The sequence below is a fragment of the Eleutherodactylus coqui genome, chromosome 9 (genome assembly GCF_035609145.1).
Source record: "Eleutherodactylus coqui strain aEleCoq1 chromosome 9, aEleCoq1.hap1, whole genome shotgun sequence".
NCBI classification, from domain to species: Eukaryota; Metazoa; Chordata; class Amphibia; order Anura; family Eleutherodactylidae; genus Eleutherodactylus; species Eleutherodactylus coqui.
Window position 1 is genome coordinate 132,999,941 of NC_089845.1, and position 22,293 is coordinate 133,022,233.

The 22,293-nt window shown below is 42.7% G+C and overlaps 1 protein-coding gene across 1 annotated transcript in view; it reads left to right on the forward strand.

Moving 5' to 3' along the window:
• Positions 1–1,597, forward strand: part of EIF3H (eukaryotic translation initiation factor 3 subunit H) — a 153,135-nt gene extending 151,538 nt beyond the window's left edge. Inside the window, exon 8 of the mRNA XM_066578525.1 lies at positions 1,410–1,597. Coding sequence (XP_066434622.1) covers positions 1,410–1,507 — 98 coding nt within the window. The 3' untranslated portion in view covers positions 1,508–1,597. The remainder of the gene's footprint in view (positions 1–1,409) is intronic.
• Positions 1,598–22,293: the final 20,696 nt, after the last annotated feature.

A 22,293-nucleotide genomic window follows, 5' to 3' on the forward strand; every position in this document is an offset into this window, starting at 1 on the left:
AAGTCAAGTGCCGCCGCTGCGCCTAGATCACTTAGGAAATTGGAAAGGGGCATTGGATCAATTCCGAAGCATCTGATGATCAAGAAAGTATTAATAGTTGTACAGCTGCTGTCTAAAGAATTATGCCTCGTCATCTATAGGCTATTGAGCTTGCCAAAAAGTTATATATGTATTTTTGAGCTATGAAATGCACAGTGGAAAATGGGGGAGGGAAACTTGCTATAGTTTGTGCATTAGAGGCTTCCTGTGGTGGGGCAGCAGTTTATGGCTATAGACATGAGTTTGCACCTGCAAATGCCACCGCAGAAAACTTTGCTGCTAGATTAAGGGGGTAATGTACTAAAGGAAAACCGTAGGCTCACAGATGTACTGTTGTTCTCTTTAGATGAGTAGCTCAGCTATACTAGTAGATTTATATGATACCCATTCCCAGAACCAGAAGACTCGATGCTTAGGATTCTACGCATGGTCTAGAGGACCTGGTGCTCCCATGCATTGTCTAGACCAGCATTTCTCAACTCCGGCTTTCAAGTCCCCCAGCAGGTCATGATGTTAGGACATCCTTACACAGAAAACCAATTTCTGATGCACTGACAATAATTACATCATCTTCGCAATTCTAAGGAAGTCCTCGAAAACATGACCTGTTGGGGTTACTTGAGGACTGCAGTGGAGAAACCATGGCCTAGAAGATCCACTACTGGTGCTCCTATGCATGGTCATGAGGACCCAATACTGCTGCTTCTATGCATGGTGTAGAAGGCCTGGTGATTTTGTGCATGTGAAGGCCTTGTGCTAGTGTTTTCCAACTTCAGTCCTCAAGTCCTCCAACAGGTCATGCTTTCAGGATTTCCATATTATTGCGCAGGTGATGTAATTCACAGTTCATTGGACATTGCCACGGATGTATTCCCTATAAGATATCCTCAAATCATAACCTGTTGGGTTCTTGAGGATTGGGGTTGGGAAATACTGTTCTAGGGTACCAGTGCTACTATGTATGGTCTTGAATTACTGGTACTTCAGTGCTTGGTCTTGAAGACCCGTTACTTGGGCTTCCTAGGCACGGACTTGAATTACTAGTACTTCTATGCATGGTCTTGAAGAGCCGTTGTCAGTACTCCTATGCATAGATTTAAGGGTCCTGTACTGGTGCTCTTATACATGGACACGACAGTAGTCCTCTGAATGGTCTTGTAGACTCGGTGCTCAAGCTCCTATGCATGGTCTCGAGGACCAAATGCTGGTGGTCCTATGCATAGTCCAGAAGAGCAGGTGTTGGTTTTCCTACCCTTGATCCAAAGAACCTGCAACTTTTTTTGCCATTTAATTTCTGTAATGTGTATTTGTTACTGTATTGCCAAGCTCTTGGATACTCCTTTCTGACTGCATGTATGTTATGTCCACAGGTCAAATTAACACGTACATCCAGAATATCAAAGAATTCACCTCTCAAAATCTAGGAAAGCTGTTCATGGCTGAAGCTTTACAGGACCAGGCCAACTAACCACGCCACCGAGCAGATCTTTCGAGTAACATCGCCGTGACTTCATAGCAAGATATTCCATAAAAATTCAATAAACATCTTTTAACATTATGTTGGCTGTGTTGTCTAGTTTCCTTTGATCCCTTCCACCTCTGCAGACATCTCCCAAGAAAGTGCTGTTTTCTAGTAATAGGACGCTGAGTTCCCCATAAGACAGCCGTAAACTGAGCAGCTTGTTCTGTATTCATGTTTCTATCCTAAATATGAACAGTTTATTCCAATTTCCTTTGTCATTGCTAACTTAGATACTAGTTAAAGGGGTTGTCTGGGATTAGGAGAACATGGCTGCGTTCTTCTACAAACAGCGCCACACCTGTCCATAGGATGTGTGTGTTGTTGCAGTTCCATTAAACTTAGTGGGGGTAGACTACAATGCCACACATGACCTGTCACAGATGTGCTGTTTTTGCAAGAAAGTAGAAATGTTTTTTTTCGGCCTGGACACCCATTTTAATATATTAGAAGGTTCCTCAAATGTGTTAGACATACACCACTCTGAACTTTTATTTTGGCTTTCTGTAATATTACAGTGTGGACTATTTTGTTATCCATGTTACTCAAAAGTGGTTGAAGGTGTATTATGAAGTTGGCATTTCTCAACCCTCTTTGGCCCAGGAACCCTCCATAAGCTGTCCCACCCTAGAATAAAGTGAAATTTCCAGCAAAATAGCTCCTATTTTGGTTACACACGAGGCTTTACATACACCAGGGGTTTTCTGGGTGAAAACCTTTGTCTTCAAAAGTTAATTGCTAGTGACACAGCACTCGGGATCCCTGGTGATCAGCTGATCGCCCGGCTCACTGTCAGTGCAGTTGGGCTGGGCGTTATCGGAAATAGGAATAGAAGTGCCATAGCCGGTTTCGCTCCCATTGAAATCAATGCGCATTGAAGCCTCCTATTACACTTCCGCATTTGACCCCACTGTCGGAGGAGAGCGTGTCGGAAGTGTAAAGCTGGCTCAACTACCATTAATTTCAATAGGAGTGAAGCAGGCTAGGGCACTTCCGCTCCCATCCCTGATGATGACATCTGACCCGCTGGCCAATCAGCTGATCTGGGCATCAGGACATGTCCTCAGCAATTACCGATTGATGTCTGATCCTAAGGGTAGGTAAACCCCTTTAATTACCTAATTGCCACTATTCTGGAGATCCTTCACTGTTCTCTAGTAGGCTGCAGCTGAGGTCGTTGCCAACCATAACTGCTTGATCATCTAGCAGCACTGGCATATGCCACTTGGCAAACCACCTTCCATATCCCATTTAAGTTTATACTGACCTAGAACTGGGGGCCTCAGGCAACCATGTATTGCTGCATCATCACCTGTGATTGCTTGAAGGTCCTTATTTTTGTCATAATATTCAAGGCTTTCTTTATGCAATAGCTGCTTGGTACTTAAAGGATTGTCCAGCTCTAAATCATTGATTGACCTTTCTTTGTGATAGGTCATCAGTAGCTGATCGGCAGGGGTTCCCTGCTGATCTTGTTCACTGGGCCACTGCGTCAGTGTATGGAGCTGGAGGTGCACAGCTCCATACATACTGAAGTGGCCTGGCGTGGTATTTCAAGCACAGCTCCCGTTGAAGTATATGAATAGACATCAATCATTTCGAGTTGGACAACCCCTTTAAGTCCATTTTAGCAGCAAGAGGACATCTTACATGTTGACTCACTTCTATTGTTTTGGGGAAGGAAGGAGTGTCTTGGCCATTTTAGGCATGTAAGCATTCATAGAAAATAGCTGGTGTACATTTAATCCTTGGTGAGCGGAGACTAAATGTCCCATTTGCAGCAAAGAGCAGTGTTGGCCATCGGTTGATGGGTAGGGATTCCCACTGGGACATTTTATTAGGTTACAGCATCCTGAACCCTTGTTTAGGGAGTCAATATCTACAACTAGGTTAAATCTGTGGTCAAGGCCGATTAAAAGGTTGGACTTTGACTTGCAGAAATGCTATCTTCTAGTAGGTGGTGCCCTAGAGGCATTGTGCCATCTTCAATTTGCATACCTAATTACCCAGAGGAGCATGCATGGCCATAGATGTCTCCTCATGCTTACTAGGTGCTCTCCACGAGGAGAAACTAGATTCCTCCCAGTCTTAAAAAAAAGTCTGCTACATCTACGCACAGCCAGCAACTCGGCACCATTCACTTCAGTGAAACTGAGTTGCAATACCAGACATCACCCATACAGAAGTGTGGTGTGGTTTCTGTAAGCGGCCATGTTTCCTTTTAACCCTTTCCAATCCAATTTGTATCCTGGTTTTCCTAGGGGGCTTACTCTTTTTCTGCCGTTATACAACGTCGCTATCTGCTGGCTAAAGCCAGTACTGCATGAGGTGACACGTTGGATAGGCTCCGACAGCAGAGGCTGGCAATATACAGTAAGAGAACCCCGACGGACGTCTTCCAACATCGGAGCTGTACAGCCTTAAATCATAATGTCTTCAGACGTCAGACAGTGGATTGGAAAGGGTTAAACCCTGGACAACCTATGTAACCCTTTGTTGGAATCCTATAGACTTGGGCTAGTTCTACTTTGAAGTTGCCCCTGGTCTTAGCAGCAACAAATGGAAGTCCCATGGTCGCTGTCAGGTCACCGCCAACTGTAGCAGTCATTGTTATTTCGCTAACTCCCAGCATGGTGTGCTAATGAGGATGCACACTGCCCTATTACTCAGCGCCTCTGACAATCCTATTACTTTCCGTGAACATCTTCTGGAGGTATATCTGCTAAACTAAAGAAAAATTAATCTCTCCAGCAGAGCGCCTTCTCTCATAGAGCAGAGGGATTTGGAGACGGTTATAAAGCCTTGGAGGTCCCTGCAATAAATTCGTATTACAGAATGCTTAATAATTTCCAGAGTAACACAAACCAGGCAGCGCTTTATTAATTAGAATTATTTCTGTCTTCTGGAAGTTAGAAAGCGGCCTTGGATTCTTAAATCCTTTTTTTTTTCATTAGTTTTGGTGAAGAAAAGTTTCTATATCATTGAAGGACCCAGATCTGTCCGTTTTAAGCTGTAGTTCTCCGCCATCACTCAGTCCTGAACACTAATAACCATCATATATACATTATATTGTATAATAGTGAAATCTGTGAAGATTGCGTACAGATCCGGTGTCCACGCAGTTGTGCTCCAAGTGTGCACTCAAAAAAACACATTGGTTTGCCACTTTAAATAGGTTTACTGGATTGAGACCAACATTAGTGGGCCAGATGGATGATTACAGGTTAAAGGGATTTTCTGTGCAAATACTATTGACTACTTATCCTAAGGTCACTCAAAGTAGATCAGCTGGTTGCCCAGCCTGCTGTCAGTGCAGCACGGCCGGACATAATCACTGGGGTTGAAGAAGGAAGTCTAAGGCTCATTTACACAATGATTATCGCTCAAAATTCGTTCAAATGACCAAAAATGAGCGATAATCGTTGCGTGTAAATGCTACCATTGTGAACTTAAAATCCATCATTCAGCCGCAGAGAGGTCAAGTATCGCTCAGCGGAATGCATGCTGTGTTCTCCGCAGGAGTCAGGAGATTACATTGTATTCTGAGGGGGGCCACACAAACAACAATGCAGCTGTGCGCACAGCTGGGCGTCTGATTAATCACATGCTGAGTTCTGCAACAGAGCTACTGGAGGGGCTTTTACATGCAAATGAAAATGATAGTGTTAATGGACATTAGTGGCCATTACCACTTTATGTAAAAAGATCACTAAAATTTTCAATCTTTCAGTCGTTTGAAAGATTATCTTCGTGTGTAAATGGGCCTTCCTCACACAGACCTTTTTAACTGCGATTAGCACAGCGCTTTCAGCACCACACTAATCGCAGTATAAGGCTCCCATTGTTTTCAATGGGAGCTGCTCGATCGCGGCACTTTTCAGCTCCGCGATTTTCGAGCAGTGTCTGTTCTATTTATAGGCATTTACCCCGCCTCTTTATTAATGAGGGGTGCTAGAAGCCGGCTAGAATCGTGGCACTGCAACGCCTGTGTGAGGGAGGCCTAATATCAGTGCGAGCAAAGCCATCTATTACACTTTTGGCTTCACACTAGAGTCAGCCGGAAGTATGCTGAGCGAGGACAAATGTGTCTTTTTTTTTTTCAGCCTGCTATACTGTTACTATCCTGAGGATAGGTTATCAATGGTATTTGCTAGGAAAACACCTTTAATGCCAACCTTCCAGGTAGTAAATGGGTTAATGCCAACCTTCCAGGTAGTAAATTGGTTAATGCCAACAATCATGGTGGTCTAGACTGATGATTGTGGGTTGATGCCAACATTTTTGGTAGTGTACATTGTGAGTTAATGTTGGATACAATCATTAGGCTAGATCACGAAGAACATTGACATTTAGTCCTTTAGCACCCTAGACAAACTGATGTTAATGTCAACATTCCTGGTGGTCTTGGGTGCTTAATGTGGATTTAAAGAGGTTATCCCCAGATATAAAGCTATCCCTTATCATCCACAATATAGGGAATAAGTATCCAATCTGTGGGGGAATGACCGATGGCATTCCCACAGATCACGAGAATGTGTCCCATGTCGCCCTGTATATATAGAGCAGCAGTCAAACATGGTGTTCGTTGTTCCAGTCGTCTGTAGTCAAGTGCAGTTCACATGCTCAACTGTTGCTCTATTGGGGACAGGGGGGGCATGGTACCTGCATTCAAATGAGGATCGTGCCTGGTTAGTGAAGAGGTCAACGGTAGGCTTGCTGCTGGTCTAGCGTATGGAGGGATTCATTTGTACCTGGTGCTCATTAGAAGCTGGACTTGTTTACTTTTGAGAAGCCTACCCAACACAATGCTCTTGAATTAGGACTCCAGTAGCCAGAATGATGACACATTCCATTGACCAAGCATCTTATATTGGCAGTCACAGATCCTCTCAGAAATGGCCCTCAGCCCCTCCCTATCTGTAATCATTCCACGAGCAATTGTTCTGATTCCCAGGAAACATGTAAAAGTAAGACCCACTAATGTCTCCAGCAATGAGGAGGTAGAAAAATCCATCCAGGGGAGCAGTTTCCCAAAAACCCAAAGGACGCCTCTTCCTGCCTTGTACTATGTCCAGCGCAGGATCGAAGATTAGTAGGACCAAATTAATTGCTCCACTAGAGAAGTGTGGAGATTTCTTAAAGGGATTGTCCAGGAATTCAACAAAATGGTCATTGGCCATGCAGCCTGTAATAATCCATCCTCTGATAGGTGACCGCATCTCTAGACCAGAGGGGAAGGGGTGGAGCCTAATGTCACACTTCCTGTCAGGTTATTACTATTCAGCCTACTTGGTTACTAAACAGTGGGGTGTTAGGCTCCACCTGTGACCCCTTCCTCTTCCAGTCTAGAGATGAGTTCTCCTGTCCTAGGATGGATTTCCACAAGATGCATGGAGGGGGGCCATTTTGTTGAATTTCTGGGCAACCCCTTCAAATACTAAAAAAAATATTCATCTAAAATTGGGTATTAGTGTATGTTGATGCCACCTGGTATTCCTTGTGGAGCCAAAATTGACAGGGGTTTGACACCCCCTGTCCATGATTGGGTTCACAGGCTGCTGGCCGGCAGGTCCTGCAAGCCCACTAAAAAATCTTGGAAAAAAAAAACAGCGTCCGCCTGCTCTGCAGCCACGATCTACACGAAGCAAGTGATTTACTAGTCAGTGGTGGGAAGGGAGCAGAAAGCCGATCCTCCCCCTCACAGTAGAAAAGATGCACCCCATAGGCAAAAGGGAGGCCAAATGCAACAGATTTGTTTACAGTCAGCGGCCTCACTGAGGTGTGATGTGGCCGCTGGAATGCAGATCAGTGCCGGGGGCGGGAGGTGCCACTGCCAACTAAGAGATGAGCGGCCATGCGCGCGTAGCCCGCATAGGCGCACCGCTGCGCTGTGACTGTAATGTGGCTGGCTGAGCTGACATCACTGCCAGGAGGCATATATTTATATTCCACAACACTTCTGTTCGATTCACAACCTGATTGGTTGTTTGGGTTGGCTGATTCACATTAATTGATTGTTTGGGTTGGCTGGGAGGCATATTGGCCTCATACACTCAAGCTCAGTACCATGGAGCAATTCCAGCAACCTCATTGGCTCTGATTCACAATTCCATCAACCTGATTGGTTGTTTGGGTACCCTGATTCTACCTGATTGGTTCTTAGGGCCGAGCTTGAGAGTAATCTAGATATATGTGGCCAGGAGGGAGCCGCCACAGAAAAAGGAGAGGTGAGCTGCCAGAAATGGGGGGCGGCCCGAAGCACACAGGCTGCAGCGTGTGCATTGATTGTGCCTTCACCCTATCGGGAGCTGGGGGTGTGAGAGGGGGGTTCCTCCTGTCAAACCCCTAGCTTCCGGTGGCGTCAAGGTACACTAATACCCTAAAATTGAACAGAGTGCACTTCAGTTTTTTGTTCCCTTTCTAGTCATGGCGTGATGGAACTAAGTGGAAAGGTTTCCGCCTGTCTGTCATCTAAGGCTCGACTCATACGACCAGATTTGAATTGCGGATTCCACGATCGGCCTCCGTGTAGACTATCTGTGGTAAAATGCGGGCATTGAAAGGCATGCATTGTTGAATTTTCCTTGACATTCGCAGATATAAATTGCAGATTCCACAAGTGGAAGAAAAATCGCAGTATTCTCTATTTTACCGCAATTCTGCCTGGTCAGCCTCCATTGATGTCAAGGGAGGTGTGCCACCTGTAGTCCATACACAGTTAAGATTGCTGTACGGGTTGCGGGTACTGATGTCATCACTAAGCGAAGGGAAATACAAACAAAAGAAACCCTGTACTGCACATGACCGCCTGCGTGCCTCCGCGGCCATCCGCAATACCGTTTAGTGCCGTACGCAGGGTCGCCGGCAGCGCTCACAGCCGCTTTAGAATTCAATAATTGCCCATTAAATTCTATGGATGCATTAAAGAAAAAAAAGCGATTACGCGTTTACATATGCGCTCGCTGCGGATGTTTTTGTGCGCCGGTTTCTGTGAGTTGTACTAAAACTGGCATCACTTGGGCCGCCTCGTGTCTTTTTGTGAATCTGCTAACCCATAATTTGCAACACGGATATAAAAAATGCGCATCCATCCGGAAAACGCATGAAAAGGCTCATTCGCACGGGTGTATATGCACACTGCGTATTATAAGCTGGGTTTCAATAGGTTCATTCACATCCATATATTTTGCACGCAATATGCTAGGAAATGCGTGAAACACTGTAATTGCGCAGGAAACGACACATCTGGAGACATTTTAATCGGTGCGTAGTTTTTTGTTTTTTTTTCCCATCGCATAATGCATGTGTCTGGCGCACGGAAAAAGCACAGTAAAGTACGCAAAAAAGCATCCTTCATTCGGCAAATATGCGTACACCCGTGTGACGCCTGCCTAGAAGGAAGCCTAAGGGCTCTCACACATGAGCGTATGATGCTGCGCAAATATGCTGGTGTGAACAACCCTTTGTCTGCGTTTACACTTGGCTGTTTTTGTGTTTTTGAACTGCAGCAAAAAATAAAATAAAATAAAAACACGCTCTTAGGCCGCCTGCAGACGAGCGGGTCGGATCCGGCAGCGAGAATTCTCGCCGCGCGATCCGACTCGAGCGCCTGCAGGGACGAGCGCGTACTCTCCCGCGCCTGGCGGCTCCGGCTCTTTCATGTGCCGGCTGCCGCACAGCCGGCGCATGCGCAGACCGGAGCCGGCGGCCGGGTGAGTGCGTGCCCCGCAGAAAATTAGGACATGCCGCGGTTTGTTTGCCGCGCGAGATTTCGCGCGGCCAAACCGCGGCCGTCTGTATAGGAGTGCGTATTTTAATGCACTCCTATGCAAACTTTCAGCGGCGGAAATCCCGCGGTAAATCCCGCGGCGGGATTTCCGCTCGTGTGCAGGCGGCCTTAGAGAAAAAAAGTTTCAAAAGTGGAACAAAAAATGGCAAGTGTGAATACAGCCTTAGGATGGATTCGTATGAACGTGTTTGCGCCTGCAATACGCAGTGAATAGAACCTATTAATTTCGTCTTGCAAAAAAAAAAGCAGTATTTTCTATTTTCTTCAAGTCCTGAAACTAATTGACCGTCTCAATGGCTGAGAGCATGCTTGTGTTTTTTTTTGCCTGTGCAAATACGCCTAAGCTGGTGTGAATCCGGCCTTGGTAACAATAGAGCAGTGACTGCTTGTTCTGTCTGTTTATAACTCTTCTATCCACCGGGTGGTGCTAGAGAGCGGCTCATAGCAGCCAGGCTGCATTATGTTAGAAGTTTGCATTGAGTGCAGGCATTTAGCAAGTTGAAAAGCATCCGTAGTTCTAAACACATACCTGTCACTTCAATCACCGCTTTGCTGAGAAAATAAATTTAGATGGGGAAGTAATATTTTTACACGACTTTATTCTTAAGATGTCAGTGTGATGCTTAACGAGGAACAGACTGCATCAGTTGACATCTGCAATCAAGGCAATTCTGTCTCATTTTGGTGGTTTTGTGATTCAGTGCCAGACGATTGTAGCGATGTACATCAGGCAGACTGTGGCAAGAGAAACTGCGCATTATTTAAAGGTAATTACAGCCATCGCTTTTTGCTCAGTATAATTTCCCTTTAAGAAAACTGCACATCAAGCTGTCTGTTATCAGCTGTAGGAAGAGCCAAATCAGAGCCATACATCAACATGTGCAGATATATGAGACGTGTTAACTAGATGGAGCGACACTGATTAGTCAGGAGCCCCACTGCCTGCTCTAGATGGCCGACACATTCCACCTGAGCCTGTAGGAGCAGATTTATATGTAGTAGCTATGTTTTTGTACATAGGGGGCAGTATTATAGTAGTTATATTCTTGTACATAGGGGGCAGTATTATAGTAGTTATATTCTTGTACATAGGGGGCAGTATTATAGTAGTTATATTCTTGTACATAGGGAGCAGTATTATAGTAGTTATATTCTTGTACACAGGGGCAGTATTATAGTAGTTATATTCTTGGACATAGGGAGCAGTATTATAGTAGTTATATTCTTGTACAAAGGGGGCAGTATTATAGTAGTTATATTCTTGTACATAGGGGGCAGTATTATAGTAGTTATATTCTTGTACATAGGGGGCAGTATTACAGTAGATATATTCTTGTACATAGGGGGCAGTATTATAGTAGTTATATTCTTGTACATAGGGGGCAGTTTTATAGTAGTTATATTCTTGTACATAGGAGGCAGTATTATAGTAATTATATTCTTGTACACAGGGGCAGTATTATAGTAGTTATATTCTTGGACATAGGGAGCAGTATTATAGTAGTTATATTCTTGTACATAGGGGGCAGTATTATAGTAGTTATATTCTTGTACATAGGGGGCAGTATTATAGTAGTTATATTCTTGTACATAGGGGGCAGTATTACAGTAGTTATATTCTTGTACATAGGGGGCAGTATTATAGTTGTTATATTCTTGTACATAGGGGGCAGTTTTATAGTAGTTATATTCTTGTACATAGGGGGCAGTATTATAGTAGTTATATTCTTGTACATAAGGGCAGTATTATAGTAGTTATATTCTTGTACACAGGGGCAGTATTATAGTAGTTATATTCTTGGACATAGGGAGCAGTATTATAGTAGTTATATTCTTGTACAAAGGGGGCAGTATTATAGTAGTTATATTCTTGTACATAGGGGGCAGTATTATAGTAGTTATATTCTTGTACATAGGGGGCAGTATTACAGTAGTTATATTCTTGTACATAGGGGGCAGTATTATAGTAGTTATATTCTTGTACATAGGGGGCAGTTTTATAGTAGTTATATTCTTGTACATAGGAGGCAGTATTATAGTAGTTATATTCTTGTACACAGGGGCAGTATTATAGTAGTTATATTCTTGGACATAGGGAGCAGTATTATAGTAGTTATATTCTTGTACATGGGGGCAGTATTATAGTAGTTATATTCTTGTACATAGGGGGCAGTATTACAGTAGTTATATTCTTGTACATAGGGGGCAGTATTATAGTTGTTATATTCTTGTACATAGGGGGCAGTTTTATAGTAGTTATATTCTTGTACATAGGGGGCAGTATTATAGTAGTTATATTCTTGTACATAAGGGCAGTATTATAGTAGTTATATTCTTGTACATAGGGGCAGTGTTATAGTAGTTATTTTCTTGCACATGGGGGGGGCAGTATTATTGTAGTTATATTCTTGTACATAAGGGTCAGTATTATTGTAGTTATATTCTTGTACATAGAGAGCAGTATTATAGTAGTTATATTCTTGTACATAGGGGGCAGTATTATAGTAGTTATATTCTTTTACATGGGGGCAGTATTATAGTAGTTATATTCTTGTACATAGGGGCAGTATTATAGTAGTTATATTCTTGTACATAGGAGCAGTATTATAGTAGTTATATTCTTGTACATAGGAGGCAGTATTATAGCAGTTATATTCTTGTACATAGGAGGCAGTATTATAGTAGTTATATTTTTGTACATAGGAGGCAGTATTATAGTAGTTATATTCTTGTACATAGGAGGCAGTATTATAGTAGTTATATTTTTGTACATAGGAGGCAGTATTATAGTAGCTATATTCTTGTACATAGGAGGCAGTATTATAGTAGTTATATTTTTGTACATAGGGGAGCAGTATTATAGTAGTTATATTCTTGTACATAGGAGGCTGTATTATAGTAGTTATATTCTTGTACATAAGGGTCAGTATTATTGTAGTTATATTCTTGTACATAGAGAGCAGTATTATAGTAGTTATATTCTTGTACATAGGGGGCAGTATTATAGTAGTTATATTCTTGTACATAGGGGGCAGTATTATAGTAGTTATATTCTTTTACATGGTGGCAGTATTATAGTAGTTATATTCTTGTACATAGGGGCAGTATTATAGTAGTTATATTCTTGTACATAGGGGGCAGTATTATAGTACTCATATTCTTGTACATTGGAACAGTATTATAGTAGTTATATTCTTGTATATAGGGGCAGTATTATAGTAGTTATATTTTTGTACATAGGGGGCAGTATTATAGTAGTTATATTCTTGTACATAGGGGCCAGTATTATACTAGTTATATTCTTGTACATTGGAGCAGTATTATAGTAGTTTTATTCTTGTACATTGGAGCAGTATTATAGTAGTTTTATTCTTGTACATAGGGGGCAGTATTATAGTAGTCATATTCTTGTACATTGGAGCAGTATTGTAGTAGTTATATTCTTGTACATAGGAGCAGTATTATAGTAGTTATATTCTTGTACATTGGAGCAGTATTATAGTAGTTATATTCTTGTACATTGGAGCGGTATTATAGTAGTTGTATTCTTGTACATAGGAGTAGTATTATAGTAGTTATATTCTTGTACATAGGGGCAGTATTATAGTAGTTATATTCTTATACATAGGGGGCAGTATTATAGTAGTTGTATTCTTGCACATAGGGGGCAGTATTATAATAGTTATATTCTTGTACATTGGAGCGGTATTATAGTAGTTGTATTCTTGTACATAGGAGTAGTATTATAGTAGTTATATTCTTGTACATAGGGGCAGTATTATAGTAGTTGTATTCTTGCACATAGGAGTAGTATTAGAGTAGTTATATTCTTGTACATAGGGGCAGTATTATAGTAGTTATATTCTTATACATAGGGGGCAGTATTATAGTAGTTGTATTCTTGCACATAGGAGTAGTATTATAGTAGTTATATTCTTGTACATAGGGGCAGTATTATAGTAGTTATATTCTTATATATAGGAGGCAGTATTATAGTAGTTGTATTCTTGTACATAGGAGTAGTATTATAGTAGTTATATTCTTGTACATAGGAGTAGTATTATAGTAGTTATATTCTTGTACATAAGGGGCAATATTATAGTAGTCATATTCTTGTACATTGGAGCAGTATTATAGTAGTTATATTCTTGTACATAGGAGGCAGTATTATAGTAGTTATATTCTTGTACATTAGAGCAGTATTATAGTAGTTATATTCTTGTACATTGGAGCAGTATTATAGTAGTTATATTCTTGTACATAGGGGAAGTATTAGAGTAGTTATATTCTTATACATAGGGGGCAGTATTATAGTAGTTATATTCTTGTACACAGGGACAGTGTTATAGTAGTTATATTCTTGTACATAGGGGCAGTATTATAGTAGTTATATTCTTATACATAGGGGGCAGTATTATAGTAGTTATATTCTTGTACATAGGGGGCAGTATTATAGTAGTTATATTCTTGTACGTAGGGGAGCAGTATTATAGTAGTTATATTCTTGTACATAGGGGGCAGTATTACAGTAGTTATAGTCTTGTACATAGGGGGCAGTATTATAGTAGTTATAGTCTTGTACATAGGGGGCAGTATTATAGTAGTTATACTCTTGTACATAGGAGTAGTATTATAGTAGTTATATTCTTGTACATAAGGGGCAATATTATAGTAGTCATATTCTTGTACATTGGAGCAGTATTATAGTAGTTATATTCTTGTACATAGGAGGCAGTATTATGGTAGTTATATTCTTGTACATTAGAGCAGTATTATAGTAGTTATATTCTTGTACATTGGAGCAGTATTATAGTAGTTATATTCTTGTACATAGGGGCAGTATTATAGTAGTTATATTCTTGTACATAGGGGCAGTATTATAGTAGTTATATTCTTATACATAGGGGGCAGTATTATAGTAGTTATATTCTTATACATAGGGGGCAGTATTATAGTAGTTATATTCTTGTACGTAGGGGAGCAGTATTATAGTAGTTATATTCCTGTACATAGGAGAGCAGTATTATAGTAGTTATATTCTTGTACATAGGAGCAGTATTATAGTAGTTATATTCTTGTACATAGGAGCAGTATTATAGTAGTTATATTCTTGTACATAGGGGGCAGTATTACAGTAGTTATAGTCTTGTACATAGGGGGCAGTATTATAGTAGTTATTGTCTTGTACATAGGGGGCAGTATTATAGTAGTTATACTCTTGTACATAGGAGGCAGTATTATAGAAGTTATATTCTAGTAAATAGGAGGCAGTATTATAGTAGTTATATTCTTGTACATAGGGGGCAGTATTATTGTAGTTATATTCTTGTACATAGGGGGCAGTATTATTGTAGTTATATTCTTGTACATAGTGGGCAGTATTATAGTAGTTATATTCTTGTACATAGGGGAGCAGTATTATAGTAGTTATATTCTTGTACATAGGGGGCAGTATTACAGTAGTTATAGTCTTGTACATTGGGGGCAGTATTACAGTAGTTATAGTCTTGTACATAGGGGGCAGTATTATAGTAGTTTTATTCTTGTACGTAGGGGAGCAGTATTATAGTAGTTATATCCCTGTACATAGGAGAACAGTATTATAGTAGTTATATTCTTGTGCATAGGAGGCAGTATCATAGTAGTTATTTTTTTGTACATAGGGGGCAGTATTACAGTAGTTATAGTCTTGTACATAGGGGGCAGTATTATAGTAGTTATAGTCTTGTACATAGGGGGCAGTATTATAGTAGTTATACTCTTGTACATAGGAGGCAGTATTATAGTAGTTATATTCTTGTACATTGGAGGCAGTATTATAGTAGTTATATTCTTGTACATAGGAGGCAGTATTATAGTAGTTATATTCTTGTACATAGGGGGCAGTATTACAGTAGTTATAGTCTTGTACATAGGGGGCAGTATTACAGTAGTTATAGTCTTGTACATAGGGGGCAGTATTATAGTAGTTATATTCTTGTACGTAGGGGAGCAATATTATAGTAGTTATATTCCTGTACATAGGAGAACAGTATTATAGTAGTTATATTCTTGTACATAGGGGGCAGTATTATAGTAGTTATATTTTTATACATAGGAGCAGTATTATAGTAGTTATATTCTTGTGCATAGGAGGCAGTATCATAGTAGTTATAGTCTTGTAGAGAGGGGGCAGTATTATAGTAGTTATATTTTTCCTATTGTCTCCACCACAGTACCACCTGAGAACGCCTCCCCCTGATAGGACAGGAACACACAGAGAGGTTTAAAGCTCCCCCTTCTCCCACTTTCTTCACTGTTTTTCCTGTCCAGAGAGGTGCTGGGAACAGGAACTCCTGGCATGAAGAAACAAAGATATACTTACAAAGGATTGTAGTCAGTAGTGGCTAATCTACCTTCTTGAGGATAGTCTCCTGGGACACCGCAGGGGCAGTTCACCCCAGGACGAATTCCTCCCCACCACCATCCATCCTCTCCTCTTTCTCCTAATGCTGTGGGCCCCCATAAGAGCAGGTACAGCGCTTCGACATTCCCTTAGGCAATGGCGCTGTTGGGGGCGGAGCCTGCAGAACCATGTGGCTGTCGCAATGACACAATCACGTTGGGGGGCATAGCCAAGTGGCAAAAAAGAAAAGGAATCCAAGAGAAGACAGAAAGTGGATACTAAAGCAAGATCGTGCTGTGTACAGAATCATTGTCCAAGTTAGTATGCAGGACTAATCAGCATGAGTACTTGACATCCCTGAATTGGCAGCTACCTCTGGGATCATAAGTAGCCCGTTGGGTAAACCTCTTCTAAAACAATTGTTTTTTCAAAAAGCGTATGCATTTATACATCCTTTCCTTGTTGTTCTTGCTAGGGGGACAAGAAGATATATGGACCAGCAAAAGCCAAAAGATATATGGACCACTGTGCCAATTATACATAGCTAACGTCATAAAAGAGAAACCGGGGGGACGGTGGACGGTGCGCTGACAGACATTGCTGGATGGGGCCGAGGACAGCGGAGGTGAGGGTATGGGTGCAGGCCAGGAGACGGTAGTGCCAGTGTCCTCAGAGGGGGGTTGGATCTCAGTGGCAGGTTGGGGCACAGGGGGAGAGGCAGTGGTGCAAACCGGAGGCGGTGAACGGCTTTCGTCCCACCTTGTGGAGTGCTTGGCCATCATATGCCTGCGCATGCTGGTGGTGGTGGCTCCCCAGCTGATCTTGGCGCGACAAAGGTTGCACACCACTGTTCGTCAGACGTCTCTGTGAAAAACTGCCACACCGTAGAGCACCTTGACCTCTGCAGGGTGGCATGGCGCAAGGCGGCACTTTGGGAAACAGTTGGTGGATTATTCGGTCTGGCCCTGCCTCTACCCCTGGCCACCGCACTGGCTCGGCCTGTGCCCACACCCTGACTTGGGCCTCCGCGTCCTCGCCCGCGTCCACGTCCTCTAGGCCTATCCCTACCCCTCAGCATGCTGTATTACCAGTAGTGCAGAAACAGAACGCTGTAATTAAATGTGCCGCTTATTGGCCTGTGGTTGGAGGCTGACTTCGCTTACGGAACGCCAGGAAATAATTTTGCGCAAGCCTGCTGTAAAACTTAGCTGGCTGCGTATGAATTATGACAACTACCCCCAGCACAGACCCAGTACACTGAGGACAGTCACAAGCAGCCCAAATAGATTTTTTTCCCCAAATGTTTTTGCAAAGGCCCACTGCCTATATTCAATAAATATGTCTTCTGTCCCTGCGTCACCACTACTGGCCCTGGAGTATGTAAAATAACTGCAGACTGTTGCACTGTGGACAGGAATACAGCGGTGATGTAAGAGGTAACACAGAGCCAGGAAATAATTTTGCGCAAGCCTGCTGTAACACTTAGCTGGCTGCGTATGAATTATGACAACTACCCCCAGCACAGACCCAGAACACTGAGGACAGTCACAGGCAGCCCAAATAGATTTTTTCCCCAAATGTTTTTGGAAAGGCCCACTGCCTATATTCAATAAATATGTCTTCTGTCCCTGCGTCACCACTACTGGCCCTGGAGTATGTAAAATAACTGCAGACTGTTGCACTGTGGACTGGAATGTGATGTAACAGCCAACACAGAGCCAGGAAATAATTTTGCGCAAGCCTGCTTTAACACTTAGCTGGCTGCGTATGAATTAGGAGGACAACTACCCCCAGCACAGACCCAGAACACTGAGGACGGTCACAGGCAGCCCAAATAGATTTTTTTTCCCAAATGTTTTTGGAAAGGCCCACTGCCTATATTCAATAAATATGTCTTCTGTCCCTGCCTCACCACTACTGGCCCTGTAGTATGTATAATTACTGCAGGGCGCAATGCTCTGCACGGCCGATATACAAAAAAAAAAAAAGTGCAACACTGCTAAAAGCAGCCTCCACACTACTGCACACGGTTAGATGTGGCCCTAAGAAGGACCGTTGGGGTTCTTGAAGCCTAAAATACTCCTAACACTCTCCCTATAGCAGCTCCGGCACCAACAGCACTTTCCCTGATCTCTGTCAGAATGCATCTGTGGCGAGCCGCGGGAGGGGCCGATTTTTATACTCGGGTGACATTTGATCTCGCCAGCCACTCACTGCAGGGGGGTGCTATAGGGCTTGAACGTCACAGGGGGAAGTTATAATGCCTTCCCTGACTTTTCTATTGGCCAGAAAAGTGCGCTAACGTCTCAGAGATGAAAGTGAAAGTAACTCGAACATCGCGTGGTACTCGTCACGAGTAACGAGCATCTCGAACACGCTAATACTCGAACGAGTATCAAGCTCAGACGAGTATGTTCGCTCATCTCTAGTAGTTATCAATTGGGGGAAGTCGAACACAACCCCCAGCCAGAAGTAGTCCTTTCTAGGTGTCTTACTTGATTCAAAGAGTCAATGCTCCTTTCTTCCCGCAACCAAGATACAGGAGCTAGAGCTCCACATAAGAACATCTCTGAAGCACAAGACATGCTCCATTCGGACAGCCATGTCACTATTAGGGAAACTAACCTCATGTATCCCGGCAATGGCATAGGCTCAGTGCCACACAAGAACCCTATAGAGGGCAATTCTCTCAGCTTTGCACAGATGACAGTCCTCACTGGAAAATGCATATAGAAAACACAGTGAAGGTATCCCCATGTTGGTGGCTGTCGATCTCGAACCTCTCGAGGGGTTCATTGGCTACAAAATCCGGTAGTGTACATTACGACAGACACCAGCGCCCAGGGCTGGGGTTCTCATATAGGAGACTTAAACCTCCAGGATTCTTGACCCACATTGATCAGCAAACAGTCCTCAAATTACAAGGAGCTTCTCGCAATCTGGAAAGCTCTCCAACGGTCGGGAGATTCCGCCCACAACCAACACCTGAAAGTCAGACAATATCAAAGCAGTAGCCCATATTCGGCATCAAGGAGGGGCAAGGTACCCATCCTTGCAGAACATCTCTCAAAGGATCTTCCACGGGGCAGAATAGCATGCCTTACCAATTTCAGCGACCCACTTGAGGGAAGCTCTACCTCAGTCGACGGCTCATAGACCTAGGGGAATGGGGTCCCTCTATCAGGGAGCTTTTAGAATCTTGACAGACAGGTGGGGAACTCCACAGACACACCTTTTCGCATTAAGGACAAGGAAAAATCGCAAGGTGGAAAGGTTTTTCTCTCACCCCAGGGGACCACCCGTCAGCAGTGGATGCTCTAACCCAAGATTGGGCAAGGGGTTAGTCTATGCATTTCTCCTGATCCCACTAATTCCAAAGGTCCTGCAAAAGTTCCATTATCAAAGGTAAACTCTTATACTAGTAGCCCCCTTCTGGCCTATTAAAAAAAAAATCTAAGTCAACAGGACCCTGTCCACCTACCTGCTCGAAAATATTAGGGTAGCGCTCATTCTGGCAAAGGAATATCCCAAATTGGTTAAAACAAATCTGGACTCACCCGGTGTATAGTGGGGCTCTTTTCAGGGAGCTCTGCTATCACCTAAAGACCAGAGATGGTCGAAACGTCGCTGCCTGTACTGCTTGCTTTTATGGATTTGGAATAAAAGAATTTATTTTACATCATCCTTTGATCTGCTGCGGATCTCCTTTTCCTATTTTGGATTGCAATATTTAAAGGTTGGTTCACCTTTTCTGATCAGCTGTGCAGAAGTTCTTCCCCATGACTGGGCATTGAAAGCGGTGCTGTAGGACCTCTTCATCTTTATTGTACCTCCACATCCAAGTGCGGATCAATATTAGTCCTTAATTGGTAATCCCTCTGTTTCCAAAAATCCTGATGGGATCCTCAGGAGAGCTGCTGGGCTTCTGTGTCCCACTGCCTTGTGGGACCCACTGGATCAACAATGTAAAAATAATAAAAAATAGCCCACGCTGCTTGTGGAAAAAATTTCCAAGGAAAGTTGTTACCATGGATATTGTCTATCCTCCTTTATTAAGTGCCTACCTACCTGCTAGAAAACTAGAATTGAGTGAGGAACGAATCGTGCACGAAAACTGCATGAAGTCTGTGCATTTAGATGCAACAGTTATGGCTCAAAAGACGTCTTTGAGCGATTTTTGAACTAGAATCATTTGTCTAAATGGGCCTTAAGCTGAATCGCTAGGTTTCTTAAAGCTGCAGATGGGTTAAAACCTAGAACCATTAACCTAGTCCCCAGTTGGAACCTGAATTGGGTCCTTAGAGAATATACATGAGAAGAAGCTGGTATAGGGGAGCACTATCACTACTGGGGCCACTCTGCACGTGGCAGCATACCTCAAGCTGACTTAGAAGATGTTTACATGTGGTGGAAATACAGCAGAATGTTCGCAGTGGAAATTTCCCCAGCAAATTCCACATCTAAAAAAAGTCAAAATCCATACCGCTGGTGCAGATTTTGACTGGAAATCAGCCGTGTACTCGCAGCTGATTTCATACTATGCAGCGCTTCCCCTCACCTCTTCCGAAAGGCTTCCCGCTGTCAGCGCTTCCCGACTTCCGGTTTAGCAGCAGCCTGATGCAGCACTGCTGGTCAAGTGAAACTGGTCAGGTGAGGCCTACTACAGGCCGCTGGAAAACGGAAGCTGGGGAGCTCTGACAGCTGGAAGTCTTTGGAGGTGGTGATCGTATGAAATCAGTTGCAGGTACGCAGCTGATTTCCAGTCAACATTCACACCAATAGTATGTATTTTGACTGTTTTTCAGATGCACAGATGCTGCGGTATTTGATCTGTCCTTTTTTGAACCGGCCCTGTACTTTTTATAACGACGGAAGTAAAATCGTATGTCACGATGAGCCCCACCCCTGACCACACCTTTGTCCGGATTTGACCCTTGGAAAATCTGGTCACCTTAAGGCCCATTTACATTGGATGAATGTTGGGCAAACGATGGCCGGCACTCGTCCCTGTGTGTACTCCCGTCTGTGCTGCTGCATAGCAGTGAGTATTGCTGGCTTGCTCAGCAGGGAGGTGGGGCAGCTGGAGGAGATGTTTCTCCTTGCTCTCCCCACTCCTCTCTATTCACTTTAGCAGCGGCCGTTCAGTATTAAACGGCTGCTGTTTACACTGAACGATCATCGTCCATCTTTTAAGCTGCATAAGATGCTTTTAAGATGATCGTTCAGTGTAAATAGCAGCCGTTCAGTACTGAACGGCTGCTGCTAAAGTGAATGGAGTGGGGCGGGGAAGAGCGGGCAGAGAAATCTCCAGCTGCCCCGGCCCTTTGCTGGCTGCTTTCTGAGCGAGCCAGCGATACTCGTTCCTGTGTAGCAGCATGGTAGCTTGTACACACAGGAAAAAGTGCCGTGCATCGTTTGCCAGACATTCGTCCAGAGTTAATGGGCCTTTACTCACATTCCAATAATGCGCCCCCTCTCAAACTCTGTTAACTTGGCAACATTTCTTTGATTGCTATGTAGAAGCGTCTAGTGGTCAACAAGCTCTACACAAAAAAGAGGTCGTTACATACCAGTAACCTCTGTAAGTCTTTCTAAAGGCCAAGGGTGGAGCCACTTTTAGGGCCTCAGGTGGCAAAACAATTCATCTAATCACACCACAATTCTCATCATTTGAATATCTGCCTGAGATGTAACTGCATGCCGAGTTTTGCAGCAAAATGACAACTACTTCTAGGGGGCGGGATTTTATTTTTTGTTCAAAGAGTGTATGTTATTGTAGATAGGGGGCGGTATTATCCAATGGCTTACCCTAGTCTGTAATTGTTATGGGTAAGTTAGTATATGTTATCTTCAGGATGACATCTGCAGGATCTTCTGAAACAATAGATTGAAAAAAGTGAATTATTTTTATTTTTGTAACGATGGGAATAAAATGTTTATAAAACAGCTGAATAATGTTACTTGCGATTTTTGATAAAACTAAAATAAATATGCCAGGAGAGCTGCATTAAGTAAGCTTAAGGTGAATTATTCAGTAGGGAGGTGATAATGAGCACTGGATGAGTCTCCCCTCCAGGGGCTAAGAGGATTTTAAATTTTGCTATTCATATGGAAGTTATCTTGACTCTCTTGGACTCAAAAACCTTTTTTTCAATAGAAGCCAGTCCAGCAATCAGCTGTTAGCACCAGGTAAACTGCCGCTCGCTGTAATAGTATGGCCAACAAACTCCTACATGGATGGATCAGGTCCGACAAGACTCCCCTTTATGAAGTCAATGAATGAATGTCCTAATGCACATTTCACACATTTCACAAAAGTTGTATATTTTAATGGCACCACTCTGGGGAACATATATTGTGTTGTATAACTTTTATTACATTTTTTTGCAGGTGGTAAATAGAAAAAAACATCCAGAAATTCCCCCCATTGTTTTGGGGTTTTGTTTTTACAGCGTTCCCAGAATGGTAACAATAACCTGATAACTTTCTTATCTGGTTCCGAATGATAACTGCGATACCAAGTTTATATCATTTTTTTGTTAGTTTTTTTTACTACTATTG